At 37.5% G+C, this 17,961-nt stretch overlaps 1 protein-coding gene across 1 annotated transcript in view; it reads right to left on the bottom strand.

Moving 5' to 3' along the window:
* Positions 1–17,961, bottom strand: part of LOC132499746 (nesprin-1-like) — a 102,552-nt gene that overhangs the window by 70,898 nt on the left and 13,693 nt on the right. Inside the window, exons 2-3 of the mRNA XM_060114312.1 lie at positions 10,636–10,731; positions 1,423–1,506 (exon numbers count right to left, since the gene is read on the bottom strand). Coding sequence (XP_059970295.1) covers positions 1,423–1,506; positions 10,636–10,719 — 168 coding nt within the window. The 5' untranslated portion in view covers positions 10,720–10,731. The remainder of the gene's footprint in view (positions 1–1,422; positions 1,507–10,635; positions 10,732–17,961) is intronic.

Raw genomic sequence — 17,961 nt, 5'->3', positions numbered from 1 at the left:
TGAAGTAAAGGTTTACATGCACACGTAATAGAAGAAGCTATATAGAAAGAAAGAGAGAGAGAGAGACAGATGGAAGGGAGAGAAATATAGATATGTGTGTATACCCAGATCAGTAAACATACATATATCTAGATCTGTATATTGAGAGGGCAATGAAACCTCAGTAGCCATGAGCACACCTAGCACCCAAATCTTGGTTTCTAAATGCCATTCACTAATGAAAGGAACAAAGTCTCCTTAGAGAAGTGGTTGATTCTAGGACTGGGGTAAGGAAAATACAAGATAAACCTGGAAAATCTGTAGTTCCAGAAAATAAGGAAATGCTTGAAAAAGGATGGGTCCATGTCAAAAGAGTACAGGAGCCAGTTTGAAGGAACTCTTAATGGACAAAGCTAGAATAATCTGATCAACAAAATAATAACAATAATAACAATAATAGTAGTCATACTGGATTATAACTATAGAATAAAATAAATATCCATGAGTCCATAATGAAATAAATAAGGAATTGAATAAATAAATGGGGAAGAAAGGTCATCTTTTTCTTACATAACAATTCCAATTAGTAAGTACAAAAGAAATGTGGGAAAAACAAAATCATCATTAGGCAAACAGCACAGAAGTAATTATTGAAGGCAACTGATGCTAAAATCAGTGAGCAAGAAGCAGAATATTAGCATAATCTCAATTACATCCCCTAAGTTATTTCTGAATTATAAATGGAAAAATAGTAGTTTTACCATAAAAAAAAAAACTCAGCAGATGACTTAATCAAGTGGTTGAGGTTAGCATCACCAGCAGTAAGACAAGTCAGAATCCTATCTATATCCACTAAACTGATTCACTGAGAAGAATACATCACTTCCTTGGAATTCTTGCCAAAAATATATAACCTCAATCTAATCATGGGAGAACATCACACAAACCAAACTGAGAGATATTATGAAAAATAACTGTCTAGCAGTTATCATTAAGGTCATGAAAGACACATAAAGACAAGGTCATAGAATGGAAAAGACAAAGGAGCCATAACAATTAAAATGCAAGGCATGTTATTGGATTGGATCCTGGAACAGAAATAAGACACTGGAGAAAAAATGATGAAATTAGATTAATTTCTATGCTTTACTTAACAGTATCATACCCATTTTAATTTCCTTATTTAGTAGTTGTACTATGTTACATATATGTACTATGTACAACTAAGCCCCTCACATTAGAGGAAGCTGGCTGAAGTACAGACATGAAATCTCTGTGACTTTTTTTCCCCACTCTTCTGTAAGTCTAAAACGATTTTACAATAATATTGCACATATATGTTGTATAGATTGCATGCAGTGTTTTTACCCAACAATCAACAATGAAAATATTCGTATGTCCACGCTTTCTTCTTGAAGTGTTTTGTCTTTGTTTCTCTCTTACCTTCCTTCCTTCCAGGAACTTGAGCGCCGTGCCAATGTTCGCCACAGCATGGATTCGCTTCATCCGGCGTCCTTGTTCACACGGCTATAAAAAGGGGAAGGACAGGAATAAGTAAAAATGCACACATTAAAAAGATGGTTATAAAATCTATTTAAGTGGATTCAAAATATACTTAAAGAATGTTCAAGAACAGCCAACATACTCAATATCTATAAAGGTTAGCAGGTACAGAGAGGAGCGTTATCCCCACAGCACTTGGAAGGTGTATAATTTACTCAATAAATACATCCATTCTCAGCTTCCGAATGCACTTACCCTTAAGGTTTCTGTATGTTTAAGGTTGGAAATTCACAAAATTCCTATGTTGTCTACTAAGACTGTTATTCCTGCAAGTTAGGAAGTAGTTTTATGAAAAGTGCTCTTGGTGTGTGTGGAGGGCAGGAGATAATGGGAAATCTCTCCTTTCCTCTCAATTTTGTCATAAACTTAAAACTTCTCTAAAAAATAAAGTCTTAAAAAAAGTACTCTTGGTCACTCACATTTTTTTTCAGTCATACTAACATGAAAGTTGTTGACAGTATTAGTGGCGTTTCTCTGTTTGAAGGACCAAAAAGCATGGTGCATATGAGCCAAGGTTAAAAAGTAGGAGTGCAAGAATGAAAATGTTCTTTGCAAAATAGTATGTTCTGGTACAAGGATACTAAGTTACTTGTGTTTGATTCAGCAAAATATAATAAATAATTTAATAAATAGAATAAAATAGTAAGTGCTACACTGTTCATTTTAAAACTCAAAATAATTTCAGTGAAGAAGATAACATTACATTTACAAGACCTAAGAGGATAACAGGTCCATGATTGCAGAGCTGATAGACTGGTCTCTTCTCTGTGGCACTAGAACTCTAAACAATCTCCCATTAGAGCTCAAAACTAAGTATATTTTCAGGGCCTCCCTGGTGGCACAGTGGTTGAGAGTCTGCCTGCCGATGCAGGGGACACGGGTTTGTGCCCCGGTCCAGGAAGATCCCACATGCCGCGGGGCGGCTGGGCCTGTGAGCCATGGCCGCTGACATCCGGAGCCTGTGCTCTGCAACAGGAGAGGCCACAACAGTGAGAGGGCCCCGTACCACAAAAAACAAACAAACAAACAAACAAACAAAAGCTAAGTATCTTTTCATTTCCAGTTAAAAGTGTAACAGGTAATTTTTTATGACATCATTTTAAACAAATATTTAAATAGAAAATATACTTTAAAAATGTTTATCCTTTTCTTGCATGGCCCACTTATTCAGTTATTTGATTAATTATCTTTTATACTGTAAAAAGCACCTAGGAACCCACAACTAAAACAAAGCCAGGACCCAGAAATTAAGCACAAAAGCCACATTCCTCAATTTTACCATTCATTCCATCCCCCTGAACTCCTACACCATGGCAACCATCACAATAAGCCCAGCCCAATGTTTTCCCTTTTATACACATTCATTTCATTTATTGCATTCTTAAAAAGAAGTTATTTCAGTTCTTAGCTCTTATATAAAGAATATCACTGTATTAATCTTTTGATACTTACTTTTATACATAATAAGATTGCTAACATTCATCCATATTGTTTCCTGTCACTGTATTTCATTCATTTTGACAGCCATATACTGTGACATTTATTTACTCTCCTCCTGATGTGAATCTGAATTATTTCCAGGTTATTCCTATGTGACCTGTGCTGACAGGTCATTCTTGTACATCCCACCCTTGGTAGAAGTATAAAGAGTTTCTCTTGGATGTATACCTAACAGTGGAATTGCTGAGTCAGGGGGAATGTGACTTTTGAACTTCTAATCTAATGCCAAACTTTTCCGAAGTGTTTGTACTACTCACTCTTATCAGCAATACAAGAATAATCCTGTGGATACACATTTTGTCCAACACTTGATTTTTTTTTTTTTTTTGGCAGTACGCAGGCCTCTCACCATTGTGGCCTCTCCCGTTGCTGAGCACAGGCTCCGGACGCGCAGGCTCAGTGGACATGGCTCACGGGCCCAGCTGCTACACGGCATGTGGGATCTTCCTGGACCGGGGCATGAACCCGTGTCCCCTGCATTGGCAGGTGGACTCTCAACCACTGCGCCACCAGGGAAGCCCCAACACTTGATTTTGATAGTTATCTTTAAAAAATTACTTTCAGTTGAATGTATGTAACATGGTCTTTCATGGCGGCCAGTTGAATGTATGTAATATGGTCTTTCATGGTGGTCAGTTGAATGTATGTAACATGGTCTTTCATGGTGGTCGGTTGAATGTATGTAACATGGTCTTTCATGGTGGTCGGTTGAATGTATGTAACATGGTCTTTCATGGTGGTCAGTTGAATGGATGTAACATGGTCTTTCATGGTGGTCGGTTGAATGGATGTAACATGGTCTTTCATGGTGGTCGGTTGAATGGATGTAACACGGTCTTTCATGGTGGTCAGTTGAATGGACGTAACATGGTCTTCATTTGCACTGCCCTGCTCAGCAATGGTGTGAACATCTCATCCTCTGTTCTTTGGCAAGTCTGTTTCTTTTTCTTTTTTTAAATTTTTATTGGAGTATAGTTGCTCTACAATGCTGTGTTAGTTTCTGCTGTACAGCAAAGTGAATCAGCTCTACATATACATATATCCCTCTTTTTTGGATTTCCTTCCCATTTAGGTCACCACAGAGCACTGAGTAGAATTCCCTGTGCTATACAGTAGGTTCTCATTAGTTATCTGTTTTATACATAGTAGTGTATATATGTCAATCCCAATCTCCCAATTCATCCCACCAACCCCCATGCTTTGGTATCCACATGCTTGTTCTCTACATCTGTGTCTCTATTTCTGCTTTGCAAATAAGTTCATCTGTACCATTTTTCTAGATTCCACATATAAGTGATATTATACGATATTTGTTTTTCTCTTTCTGACTTACTTCACTCTGTATGACAGTTTCTAGGTCCATCCACAACCCTGCAAATGGAACAATTTCATTCCTTTTAATGGCTGAGTAATATTCCATTGTATATATGTACCACATCTTTTTTCTTAACTTTTTATTTTATACTGGAGTATAGCCAATAAACAACATTGTGATAGTTTCAGGTGCACAGCACAGTGACTCAGCCATACATATACATGTACTATCCATTCTCCCCCAAACTCCCCTCCCATCCAGGCTGCCACATAACGTTGAGCGGAGTTCCCTGTGTCATACAGTAGGTCCTTGTTGGTTATCTATTTTAAATATAGCAGTGTGTACATGTCAATCCCAAACTCCCTAACTATCCCTTCCCCCCAACCTTCCCCCCTGGTAACCATAAGTTCATTCTCTAACTCTGTGAATCTGTTTCCATTTCGTAAATAAATTCATTTGTATCATTTCTTTAGATTCCACATACAAGTGATATCATATGATATTTCTCTTTGTCTGACTTACTTCACTCAGTATGACAATCTCTAGGACCATCCATGTTGCTGCAAATGGCAGTATTTTATTCTTTTTAATGGCTGAGTAATATTCCATTGTATATATGTGCCACATCTTCTTTATCCATTCCTCTGTTGATGGACATTTAGGTTGCTTCCATGTCTTGGCTATTGTAAGCAGTGCTGCAATGAATACTGGGGTGCATGTATCTTTTTGAATTATGGCTTTCTCTGGGTATATGCCCAGGAGTGGGATTGCTGGGTCATATGGTAGTTCTATTTTCAGTTTTTTAAGGAACCTCCATACTGTTCTGCATAGTGGCTGTACCAATTTATATTCCCACCAAGAGTGTAGGAGGGTTCCCTTCTCTCCACACCCTCTCCAGCATTTACTGTTTGTAGATTTTTTGATGATGGTCATTCTGACCAGTGTGAGGTGATACCTCATTGTAGTTTTGCTTTGCATTTCTCTAATAATTAGTGATGTTGAGCATCTTTTCATGCATTTGTTGGCCATCTGATGTCTTCTTTGGAGAAATGTCTATTTAGGTCTTCTGTCCAATTTTTGATTGGGTTGTTTATTTTTTTGATGTTGAGCTGCATGAGCTGTTTGTATATTTTGGAGATTACTCCTTTGTCAGTTGCTTCATTTGCAAATATTTTCTCCAATTCTGAGGGTTGTGTTTTCATCTCATTTATGGTTTCCTTTGTTGTGCAAAAGCTTTTAAGTTTCATTAGGTTCCATTTGTTTATTTATTTATCTATTTATTTTTAAACATCTTTATTGTAGTATAATTGCTTTACATTGTTATGTTAGTTGCTGCTGTATAACAAAGTGAATCAGCTATACGTATACATATATCCCCATATCCCCTCCCTCTTGCATCTCCCTCCCATCCTCCCAATCCCACTTCTGTACTTGGTCACAAAGCACTGAGCTGATCTCCCTGTGCTATGCGAATGCTTCTCACTAGCTATCTATTTTACATTTGGTAGTGTATGTATGTCAATGCCACTCTCTCACTTCATCTCAGCTTACCCTTCCCCCTCCCCGTGTCCTCAAGTCCATTCTCTAAGTCTGTGTTTTTATTCTTGTCCTACCCCTAGGTGCTTCAGAACCTTTCTTTTTTTTTTTTTTTTTTTTATAGATTCCATATATACGTGTTAGCGTATGGTATTTGTTTTTCTCTTTCTGACTTACTTCACTCTGTATGACAGACTCTAGGTTCATCTACCTCACTACAAATAACTCAATTTCATTTCTTTTTATGGCTGAGTAATATTCCATTGTATATATGTGCCACATCTTCTTTATCCATTCAGATGTCGATGGACACTTAGGTTGCTTCCATGTCCTGGTTGTTAAATAGTGCTGCAATGAACATTGTGGTACATGACTCTTTTTGAATTATGGTTTTCTCAGGGTTTCTGCACAGCAAAGGAAACCATAAACAAGCTGAAAAGACAACCCTCAGAATGGGAGAAAATATTTGCAAATGAAGCAACAGACAAAGGATTAATCTCCAAAATATACAAGCAGCTCATGCAGCTCAATATCAAAAAAACAAACAACCCAACCCCAAAATGGGCAGAAGACCTAAATAGACTTTTCTCCAAAGAAGGTATACAGATTGCCAACAAACACCTGAAAAGATGCTCAACATTACTAATCATTAGAGAAATGCAAAGCAAAACTACAATGAGGTATCACCTCACAGTGGTCAGAATGGCCATCATCAAAAAATCTCAAACAGTAAATGCTGGAGAGGGTGTGGAGAAAAGGGAACCCTCCTGCACTGTTGGTGGGAATGTAAATGGAGAACAGTATGGAGGTTCCTCCATTTGTTTATTTTTGCTTTTATTTTCATTACTCTAGGAGGTGGGTTAAAAAAATTCTTGCTGAGATTTATGTCAAAGAGTGTTCTGCCTATGTTTTCCTCTAAGAGTTTTATAGTGTCCAGCCTTATGTTTAGGTCTTTAATCTATTTTGAGTTTATTTTTGTGTATGGTGTTAGGGAGTGTTCTAATTTCATTCATTTACATGTAGCTGTCCAGTTTTCTTGGGTTGTTTGTACTCACTGTTTTGAAGATGTACCTCATATATTCTTGATATAATCCTTTCTTAATCCTTTTGTAACCTGTATTGTGAATATCTTTGACCAATTTTTAACTTTTTTTGTCACTTTCTTTAAAGTTTTTTGATTAAAAAATGTTCTGAATTTAAAAATAGTCAAAGGTAACAATCTTTTATAGTTAATATATTTTGCCTTATTTTTTTCCCTGTCCTGATGTCTCAGAGATATTCACCTATATTTTCTAAGAGTTTTAAGTATTTTTGCCATTAGGGCCTTTATCTATGTATATTTGATTTCTATAGAGGCCATGAGATAAGGATCCAACTATACCATTTTCTTGCTCTTCCATTTATTGAACCATCTTTCCTTCCCAGATCTGACATCCACCTCTGACATAAACTAAATTTCCATTCATGCCTTGGTCTGTTTCTCAACTCTATTGCATTAGTCAATATGCCCATCCCTGTATTAACACCACACTATCTTATGTGATAAAGCTTCGCTGTAAGACCTGATATCTAGTAAAGCAAATATCTTTTCTCTGCTTTTCTTCTTTGGTTGTATCCTGGCTAAAAGAGCAAGGTATAAACATCTATGGTATAGTTCTACCCCATATTTGCATCTATTTTAACACAACTGACCTACCCTAATTAATACAGTGATCCTCCCTACCAGGCTACAAGCTCTTTGAGGGCACCAACCATACCTCATTCATCTCTGTTCTCCTTAGAGGGCAAAGGCAGTGCCTTATCTATAATAGAGACTCCAGATATGTTAGCTGAACAGTCAAAAGATAATGCCAAACCCAGCTGCAGACTTGACTTCTACTCTCAATATATGATTGATGTTTAACAAAGTTACCTGGTGAACGTGCAGGGGCCTTCAATGCTCCCAATTTCCCAAGAATGCCCATGTGCACTTTTAAGTGGATTTTTAAGCTCCTCTTGAATGCAGAGTGTTAAGGAGTCTTTAATAATACTATACAGAAGGTTAACAAAATACATAAGAAATGAATTTCTCTGCAGTCCTTAAGCTCTATTCATATTGCTTCTATTATTTTTAATTTTTCTATGGAATTCTTCACATTCTTAAAAAATATCCTAAGTATAAAATTAAATTTAGTGTTCCTATCTTTATGTGTGATTAAAGACATATAAGCACCGATCCATTCAAAGAGTAAATGTTCTACAAATAATAATTAAAGGGCACAGAGAAATCCAAGAATAATAATTATAAAAACTTAAAACTCCCTAGCATCTGAAATAAAATCATAGACAAGAGAGTCACAATAGGTTATTAAAAGAAACTAAGATACTGAGAGTACTCCCTTACCTTGAGATGCTGGTGGTAAAGGGAATACTAAGGTATTTGGCTGAATTTCCCAGATGATCATGGTCAAAGTCAGAGTCCTGGGCTATGTGAATCATGATCTTAAAGTATAGTGCTCTTTAATAAAGTTGTACGTATGAGATAATTATAGATTTCCTGAACAGTGCTAACACTCCTGAGGGAAATGCTTTTGTTCACATTCTCTCTTTGAGAGCTCTACAAGAATGCCTAGGATACTCAGTCCTTTAAATGATGTTTTTCATCTTACTGTTGTCCTGAACCAAAATGTCTACATGTACAAAATTTAAATAACCATTGTGATGGTTTATTTATAATTTCAGAATAATTTCATTTTATATAATTCAGAATCTTGAAGGGTTCAGTAAAAATAAATAATAAAAGTTAAATCAGAAGCTGTCCTTCTGTGTCTCAGTTTTTCTACCTGTTAAATGAGAATGCTGAGATTCTTTCTGAAATTGCTTCTAGCTTCCAGATCCTATCATTGTAAACACATCGAAATGAGTAGGGCACGTAAACAGAAGTAGGATTCTTGTATCAAAATATACGCTCTTTCTAGAATCGCTTAGCTTGGCAGGTAATGCCCATTGAGGTTTCTGTATACTGTTGGCCGAGTACAATGGCAGAATTATAATGACACTTAGAATGACAGGCTTCTTAAATACCCATCTGAATTGTAATGAAGGTTCCTTCAAGTAAATAGCTTAATTCAGGAGGGTATATGAAAATAGCCAGTTACAACAGGCCACCAAGGGAGTATATATTTCAGGTCGATGACCCCCACATCCTAATGTTAATCCAGTTTATTTAGCTCATGCATATATCTGTTTATTCCAAACTGGCTTTTCATATGTGTCTTCTTTGATTTCTCCCAATGTGGAGCCTGAGATAAGAACAGGGGTACATGCAGGTGACCGAGGAAGTGATCCCAGGTAGCAGGAGTGAGAATGCATGGAGAGTGAGACAGGGAAGGAGGAAAAATCAATAAATCATAATCAATAATAGTACGATGTGCTATTAAGGGTCTCCACAATAGGCAACCATGGCTCAGTTCTGCTGGGGATCCAATGGGGCACTCTACCTCATGTGTGAAATAAGTCTTGGAATCATCCCTCCTACAAATGCCAGTCTGGAATTTTTATTCAGACTCCCATCCCGTTTGGGACCATTAACTCTCCCACACTTCAGGGCTTCCTTGTGCAACCTGCAGCTTTGATAAAAGCCCTGAGTGCAGAAATCCAAAGACAAGCTGCCAGTGCTTGAGTTGAGATGCTGATGGAGGGTGTGGATCATGTCCACTCCTGCAGCTGCTGGAATCAGAGGTGATCTGAGATGGCGCTGGGGGCACTAAAAGCATCTGCTATAATATGAATTCAAGTAGAAAATGACTTACACAAAATTATTATTATCAGTTTGTATCTTCCCAGAAACAACTCTGTTACAAAAGCTATGGTGAAGGCTCCCCACAAGAAATGAACTGGAAATTTATGATCAGGCAAAAACACTTTAAAAAAAATCAATTATCCAAGTAATAATGACTGTGTACCTCTTTGTCATGATGCAACAGATTAAGAAAAACTAGTACCCCCAATTTTGGACCCCATGTCTAGTGCATTATACAACATTCTGAAGATTATTTCCTGAGAGCCTTTTAAAAATTATGGTAAACATCACATAAATAATCTATGTTTGCAAACTACTTACTTCTCTACTACTCTGAAATGAAAAAACATGTCAGAAAGAAATAAATATCTTATTATTCGAGCAATGTAGAAAAATAGATTTTATAGGTCACTGTAAATTTGTTTTTCACTCTGCTGGTTCCATTGAGCTTAACAACAAATGATTCTGAACATGCTGCTCCTATTACAAACGACTGATGACAGAGAATGTCCATAAGCGGATGAAAAATGCCACGCTGATTTCAAGGCTTAATTTTCAACAACTATATAAATACACAGATATGGACCAACAATCCTTTCCAAGTGGAAAGTAAGCACTTAAAGTGCATTAGATGTTAAGTTCCAACAAATCTTCCTGGATGCCACACAGATGCAGTAGTTAACCAGGAGTGATTATCGATGAAGTTCTTTACTCTTACTTCTAGGATTACTATCACTATACATAATGTTTTAAATATACTACAGGTGTGCAGGAATGAGAAAGGAAATTTATTCCTTGTTCCCAGAAGTGACCGATAATCTAGTGTTCCCTGTGTATTACCAACCGCAAAAGAGAAAAACTTTCTCTTACGTGGGTAGCACCCTTTATACTCCCAACTCCATAGCCCCCAAATTCCAAATGGGAAAAGTTTGACAAGTCTGGTCACAGAAAACATCCTTACCAGCTTCTGCCCAGACAGGACCTCCAGCAGAGCGAGCAGCTTCACACCATCTTTCATGTCTTCAAAAAGATCATCTACCACCATTGGGGGTTTCCGCTATAAAATAAAAAAATGAATAAATGCAAAAAATACTTCTCTTACTCTCTGTCAGACATTTGTTACTCACTGTGGCAAAATTTGAAGAAAAATGTCTAAATGCCAAAATCCTTTATTTAGAATATGGTTGGCAATTACCTTTTGATGGCTGCAAAGAGAAAAACGACCCTTTGGAGGTAAACTTAACATTCAAGAACCTCATGCTTGGGCTTTCACATACACACCAGTGTCTTTCTAGAAAGGGAGTTTTGACAAGAGTGGGATGGTGTGGGATAAGGGAAGGAAAAGAGGATACTATAAACATAAAAGATATGAGAGAGGTTAAAGCAGGACGTAAACAGGGAACAGGTGGTACCCCAGATAAACTGGACCAACCTCCATACCTTCACCCTGAGTGAGCACATTACTGGGCTGAGGCAGGTGCCAAATTTCCTTGAAGATTCTCTCCAGGGTAACCTCAATAACTCAGTGACCTGCTGTGGGACCACTGTTAACACAGCCAGAGGGACAGACTGAACCTCCTGTGGGTTAGCTGGCCACGTCCGTTCTGTTGCACAAGCTGGCAAATCCAGCAAACCTCTCTCACAGTGTGGCATTGAACCCAAAGGATCAAAAGCACAAGAGTACAGACTGATCAAGGCAAATCTATCACCACTACTGGAGAAATAAGTCAAAGCCCATTTTCAACTCATGGAGGGTCTTCTGTTTTTTATGAAGATTATGAAAATACTTAGTATACAAGAGTTCATGAAATCTTGAAATTAGGTATCTCTTGCCTCATAAGAAAGTAAAAAAGCGATGATGTCAAAGTTGATGGTCAACAGTAATTAGGTGACCTCAGATTTCTCACAGAATATGAATTTTAAAAATTTATAGGGCTTCCCTGGTGGCGCAGTGGTTGAGAGTCCGCCTGCCGATGCAGGGGACACGGGTTCGTGCCCCAGTCCAGGAAGATCCCACGTGCTACGGAGCAGCTAGGCCCGTGAGCCATGGCTGCTGAGCCTGCGTGTGCAGAGCCTGTGCTCCGCAACGGGAGAGGCCACAACAGTGAGAGGCCCACGTACCACCAAAAAAAAAAAAAAAAAAAAAAAAAAATTATAACCTGGATCAAGCTCTGTAGTTTTCTAATTCTCACTGAACATATTAAAGGCCTAATGCTGTCTACTTGACTTTCAATTGTCTTTCTTTCTATCAAGAAAGAAAAAGGAAGGAAGGAAGGGAGGGAGGAAGGAAGGAAGGAAAGAGAGAGAGAGAGAGAGAGAGAGAGAGAGAGAAAGAAAGAAAGAAAGAAAGAAAGAATGTTCTTTGAAGAGATATTTAATCAGTAGTTTTACTGAAATGTGACTTTCTCTACCCACTGATATGGCACATTTATATTTCTCTTATGACTGCATGAATTAGTGTCACTGAATGGAACAATTCTAATTGTGAACGCATTTTTTTCACTTTGTAAAATGAACAGCTGAATACATTTTGTTCTCATGCTGCAAAATACATGTTCAAAAATAACAGTTTTCATTTTCAAGCTTTCTCTTTTAAATTCCACTATTCACACTGCTTACTATTTATACAGCAAAAACGTAATAGTAACTTTATATTCTAAGCAAATAAATAAAATTATTCAGAATAAAGTGAGCATTTACAATGCAAAATATTTGATGTGATAAGAATCAGAATTATGGTATTAGCTATATATAATCATTAAAAATATGGTCTATTTCTCTTTCAAAATGTCCATTTGTATCCTAATAATACAAATACAGTAGAATAATGAGGGGAAAAGTTAATAAATATGTGATGTATTCTGTGAAAAAATACAAATGAAATTTTTCTTGTATTGTGTTAACCTGAAAATATATTTTAAAAATTAAACAAAGCAGAGAATTTTCATGAAATAATAAAAGAGTCCAAGAAATTGGACACCAAAAAAAAACCCCCAAAACTGATAAATTGCATCCATCCATCCATCATTCTGACTTTAAACGTACACAGGTCTCTACCACTTTGCAGAACATTCTCTCTCGACCCCGCTCTGCCCCTCATGTGTGTCCTCTGGCATCCCTACTTGTGCTCCACATGCTCCATGCCCCTCTAGACACTCCTAGAAGTGGCCTCTAGGTCAGCTCTAACCACTGAACAAGCCAGTAGCCCATCAGTCCCTCTGCACTGGACATTGTTGCTACCAACTTCTCCTTGAGCTGTTCCTCTCCAAACTTCTTCGATCAGCCTGCCTGGTTCACAGGTTTCTTCTCCTTCTCTCTCTGTCCTTTCTTCCTAACTGTAGCCATTCACCAAACTCAATCCTGACTCCTCCATTCTTTACAAAATTTTGTCTGGATATATGTGACTCTTTTTTTTTTTTTTTTTTTTTTTTGCAGTATGTGGGCCTCTCACTGCCGTGGCCTCTCCTGTCGTGGAGCACAGGCTCCGGATGCGCAGGCTCAGCGGCCATGGCTCACGGGCCCAGCCGCTCCGCGGCATGTGGGATCTTCCCAGACCGGGGCACGAACCCATGTCCCCTGCATCGGCAGGCAGACTCTCAACCACTGCGCCACCAGGGAAGCCCTAGATGTGACTCTTGAATCCTTCCTTGCAGGTAGTGTTCTTTCCTAAACATTGTTGAGCACATGGCGGGCACTCAACATACATTGCTGACTGACTGAATGAATGAATGAAGTTTTGTAAAATAAAAATAAAATAATTACCTTTGCAGTCCCTATGCTCATATTAATGGTTCTTAAAATGTAGTACATATATATGATGGGTAAAGAAAAATGTTCTCCAGGTTCTAGGCAATCACAGACTACAGCACAACACATAGAAGCATCTTGCTTCTGAATGTCTTGTTCACAGTAGGAACTCATTAAAAACTTGTTGAAGGAATGAGTTCCTAGTCTGTGTATGGGAAAAAAAGAATAGGTAGTTTTTATTCCAAGAACAGAGACGCCTACAATAGTCTCACTTTCCTCTTTTCCCATTTAGCAAATTCCTGGTCAGTTTTTATGACTGAGCTCTTATGTAATCTTTTCAAGTTTTCCAACTAGAATTAAATTACTTATTTTGTCTTAAGTGCATTTGTTCCGATTATAATGACCGCATTGCATTATAGTTATTTATAAAGTTGTATGCCCAGGAATTCAGATCATGGGACTTCTGGAGGACAAGGAAGTTGAATATATCTTTAAATACATAATACTAGGCACAGTGCTTAGCACTAGTTGGTAGTAAACACATAGATATCTCAACAGAGATATGTGATGCTTATTTGAAAATACCTTTTGGAATCTTGGAGAGATGTACACAAATAAGGACATGAGGCAAAAATTTCTCTTTTTATAGGAAACATGAATTGCTTCTGAAAAATTTTTCGCCAGTATCTTCCTACACAAAGTAAAGAGATGTAGTCTGATGGCTATTAGCAGACTAAATAGAGATTGGAGAAAATATTTTTCTTTAAAATAAAAATTTTTATGTAATTAATAATATGCAGCTATTGTATTTTCAACACTCTGAATTATAGAACCTAGCATGTAATAAATTCTTGACTTACTACCTCAACCAGTAAAAGAGGAAGAAAATAAACCTCTGGCCACCTTTCCTGCAAAGAGCTAGCTAAAGTGAATACTAGGGCTTCCCTGGTGGCACAGTTGTTAAGAATCTTCCTGTCAATGCAGGGTACATGGGTTTGAGCCCTGGTCCAGGAAGATCCCACATGCCACAGAGCAACTAAGTCCATGCACCACAACTACTGAGCCTGCACTCTAGAGCCCGCGTGCCACAACTACTGAAGCCTGTGCGCCCAGAGCCCGTGCTCCACAACAAGAGAAACCACTGCAATGAGAGGCCTGCACACGGCAACAAAGAGTTGCCCCTGCTCGCCGCAACTAGAGAAAGCCCGCAGGCAGCAACAAAGACCCAGTGCAGACAAAAATAAATAAAAATTAATTAATTAATTTAAAGTGAATACTAGAGAATGATCTTTATTTTTCTACAAGTTATACCCAATTGTACATAATGTAAATATTGTGTAAACCATTTTATTTATCAAAACACTTTATTTATCAAAAATTACACCAGAATAAGAAAAGTCCTAGCAATTATTGGACAAATTTTGCTTTCCCATTTTGTATAAAGTACTGTTTACATATAGCAAATGATCAACTAGAAGGGGCCTTTACTATTGTGACAGCATCGCATTTATCTTTTGAAATAATGTTTTAATAGAAAACCTGTCATCTAAAATGCCTCTTTTGTCATATATATACATATTCACAACATAATCTGATTACTTGGCAGGATTCAGGTCATGGTGCTGGAGGCCAAAAGACAGAGTTAGAAATGAGGGTAATTCACTGGAGCCTGAGTTAATGGAAAATAAAGATAATGTGGTTTGTTCCGATGGCTTGAGAATTTGAAGTTTCAAGCACTAGACAGAAATCTATTGGGCACTTTTTAAGACCTCAGCTATCTATTTTTTATTAAGATAAAATTATGATACGATCTTTCTTTTGCACAGTATTTGGAAAAATTAAATTCTTGGCCCTGTGAATCACATTTAGATATTCTACAGATACGCATGCCGAATCTGAGATGCTCAAAGAGTGGAATGTCCTGACTGAGTGAGGGGAGAGGAAGATGGAGAAAAGAAGAGAGAAAGAGGTACTTGGCTTCTGTGGCTACTCCCTTCTAGAAACCCTCCTCAAACTAGGTTTAAGCTCTAAATTCTGGCTGTCAGAGTATTGCCTGGTCTAAAGTCTCTAGAAACTCAGGGAAAATGTACATGCCTGGCAATGCCCTTGGTAGTTAACTTAAGAGTGGAACAGATCTCATAGAGGTTTTTTTTTTCTTTTTTTTTCCTCTCCCTTTATTTTTGCAGCCGTTTTAATGCCATGTAATGAGATTCATTCCCTTTCTCTTAGGACTTAAATGAGATCAAATGTTTCTCCTTGAATTTTATGAAATCTAAGAAAGCACAGATATCTTTGGCATAATTTTTACTGACCATTTCCTGCATTTGGGAAAAATAATCCATTTTTTAACATTGTGTGTGTGTGAATAACTTGTGTCACTTTACTAGTTCATAAGTACCAATACATGTTTAATCCTTATCCACCATTTACTTTCATATTTTCATTCATATAAGGATGACCATGTTTGCTATATGACATGCTGATTTTATGTCCCTACAAACAAGTGCAACACTCAGGAGAAAAGGATTATGAGGATAATTTTCATGAAAAAAGTCATAACTATTTGGCATGAAATGAAAATTTAAGGAATTCTCACATTTTAAAACTATATAGAAATGATAATAGCCATTCTGACAGGTGTGAGGTGATATCTCATTGTGGTTTTGATCTGCATTTCCCCCATGATCAGCAATGTCGAGCATCTTTTCATGTACCTGTTGGCTACCTGTATGTCTTTCTTGGGAAAATATCTATTCAGATCCTCTGCTCATTCTTCAATAGCATTTTGTTTGTTTTTTTGATATTGAGTTGCATGAGTTCTTTGTATAATTTGGGCATTAACCCACTATCAGATTTGCAAATATCTTCTCCCATTCAGTAGGCAGCCTTTTCATTTTGTTGTTAGTTTCGTTCGCTGTACAAAAGCTTTTTAGTTTGATGTAGTCCTATTTGTTTACTTTTGTTTTTGTTTCCCTTGCTTGAGGAGACATATCCAAAAAACAACAACAAAAATTACTAAGATTGATGTCAAAGAGTGTATTGCCTATGTTTTCTTCCAGAAGTTTTATGGTTTCAAGTCTTACATTTAAGTCTTTAATCCATTTTGGATTTATTTCTGTGAATGATATGAGAAAGAAGCCGAGTTTGATTTTTTTTGCATGTAGTTGTCCAGTTTTCTCAACACCATTTACTGAAGTGGCTGTCTTTTCCACATTGTATATCCTCACCTCCTTTATCATAGATTAATTGCCCATATACATGTGGGTTCATTTATGGGCTCTCTATTCTCTTCAATTAATCTATATGTCTGTTTTTGTGCCAGTACCATACTGTTTTGATTACTGTAGTTTCATAGTATAGTTTGAAATCAGGGAGTATGATGCCTTCAGCTTTGTTGTTCTTTCTCAGGACTGTTTGGGCTATTTGGGGTCTTTTGTGTTTCCATACAGATTTTAGAATTGTTATATTTTGTGCCCAGCAATAGATAAATGGATAAAGAAGATGTGGTATACAATGGAATATTACTCAGCCATAAAAAGAGTGAAATCTTGCCATTTAGGACAACATGATGGGTGGACCTAGAGGGTATTATGATGAGTGAAATAAGTCAGACAGAGAAAGACAGATACAGTATGATTTAACTTATAAGTGGAATCTAAAAAAACAAAACAAATGAACACACATAACAAAACAGAAACAGACTCCTAGATATAGAGGAAAAACAGGTAGTTGCCAGAGGCAAGGGGGTTGTTGGCAGGAGAAAAATAGGTGAGGGTGATTAAGAGCTACAAACTTCCAGTTACAAAATAAATGAGTCATAGTTATGAAATGTACAGTGTGAGGAATATAGTCAGTAACTGTGTAATGTCTTTTTATGGTGACAGTAACTAGACTTATTGTTGTGATCATTTTGAAATGTATAGAAATATGGAATCACTATGTTGTATATCAGGAACTAACAATGCTGTAGGTCAATGACACTTCAAAAACAAATGAACAAACTCATAGAAAAAGAGATCAGATTTTTTGGTTTTCTCAAGGGGACTTGGCTCTGGAGGAGCCTGGGAGCAGCAGCAGTTGTTGCTCCTCGTGAGGGTGCAGGCAGCCCACAGCTGTGGCGGGTCTCCAGAATCTGAGGTCAAGGACAACTAAAGGCAGGGCTGTGGATGGGCCAGCAGGGCCATCAGGCAGGGGAAGAGGTTGTGGCAGTTCAGCAGAAGGCAGGGTCCTACTCTGGTCCAGCTGTCTAGGAAGAGCTGCTGGCCTGGAAGAGGGAGGCAACCTGTGCAGCAGACGTGGGGGGTGGGTGAATTGGATGAAGCTGGTCAAAAAGTACAAACTTCCAGTTATAAGATAAACAAGTACTAGGGATTTAATGTACAACATGATAAATACCAATAACTCTGCGGTTTATTATAAATGAAAGTTCAGAGAGTAAATCCGAAGAGTTCACACCACAAGGAAAAAATTTTTTTCTATTTGTCTAATTTTGTAGTTATAGGAGATGAGGGATGTTCACTAAACTTACTTTGGCAATTAT

This window comes from Mesoplodon densirostris, chromosome 12 (assembly GCF_025265405.1).
Source record: "Mesoplodon densirostris isolate mMesDen1 chromosome 12, mMesDen1 primary haplotype, whole genome shotgun sequence".
Lineage (NCBI taxonomy): Eukaryota > Metazoa > Chordata > Mammalia > Artiodactyla > Ziphiidae > Mesoplodon > Mesoplodon densirostris.
This window is presented reverse-complemented; position numbering and strand designations above follow the sequence as displayed.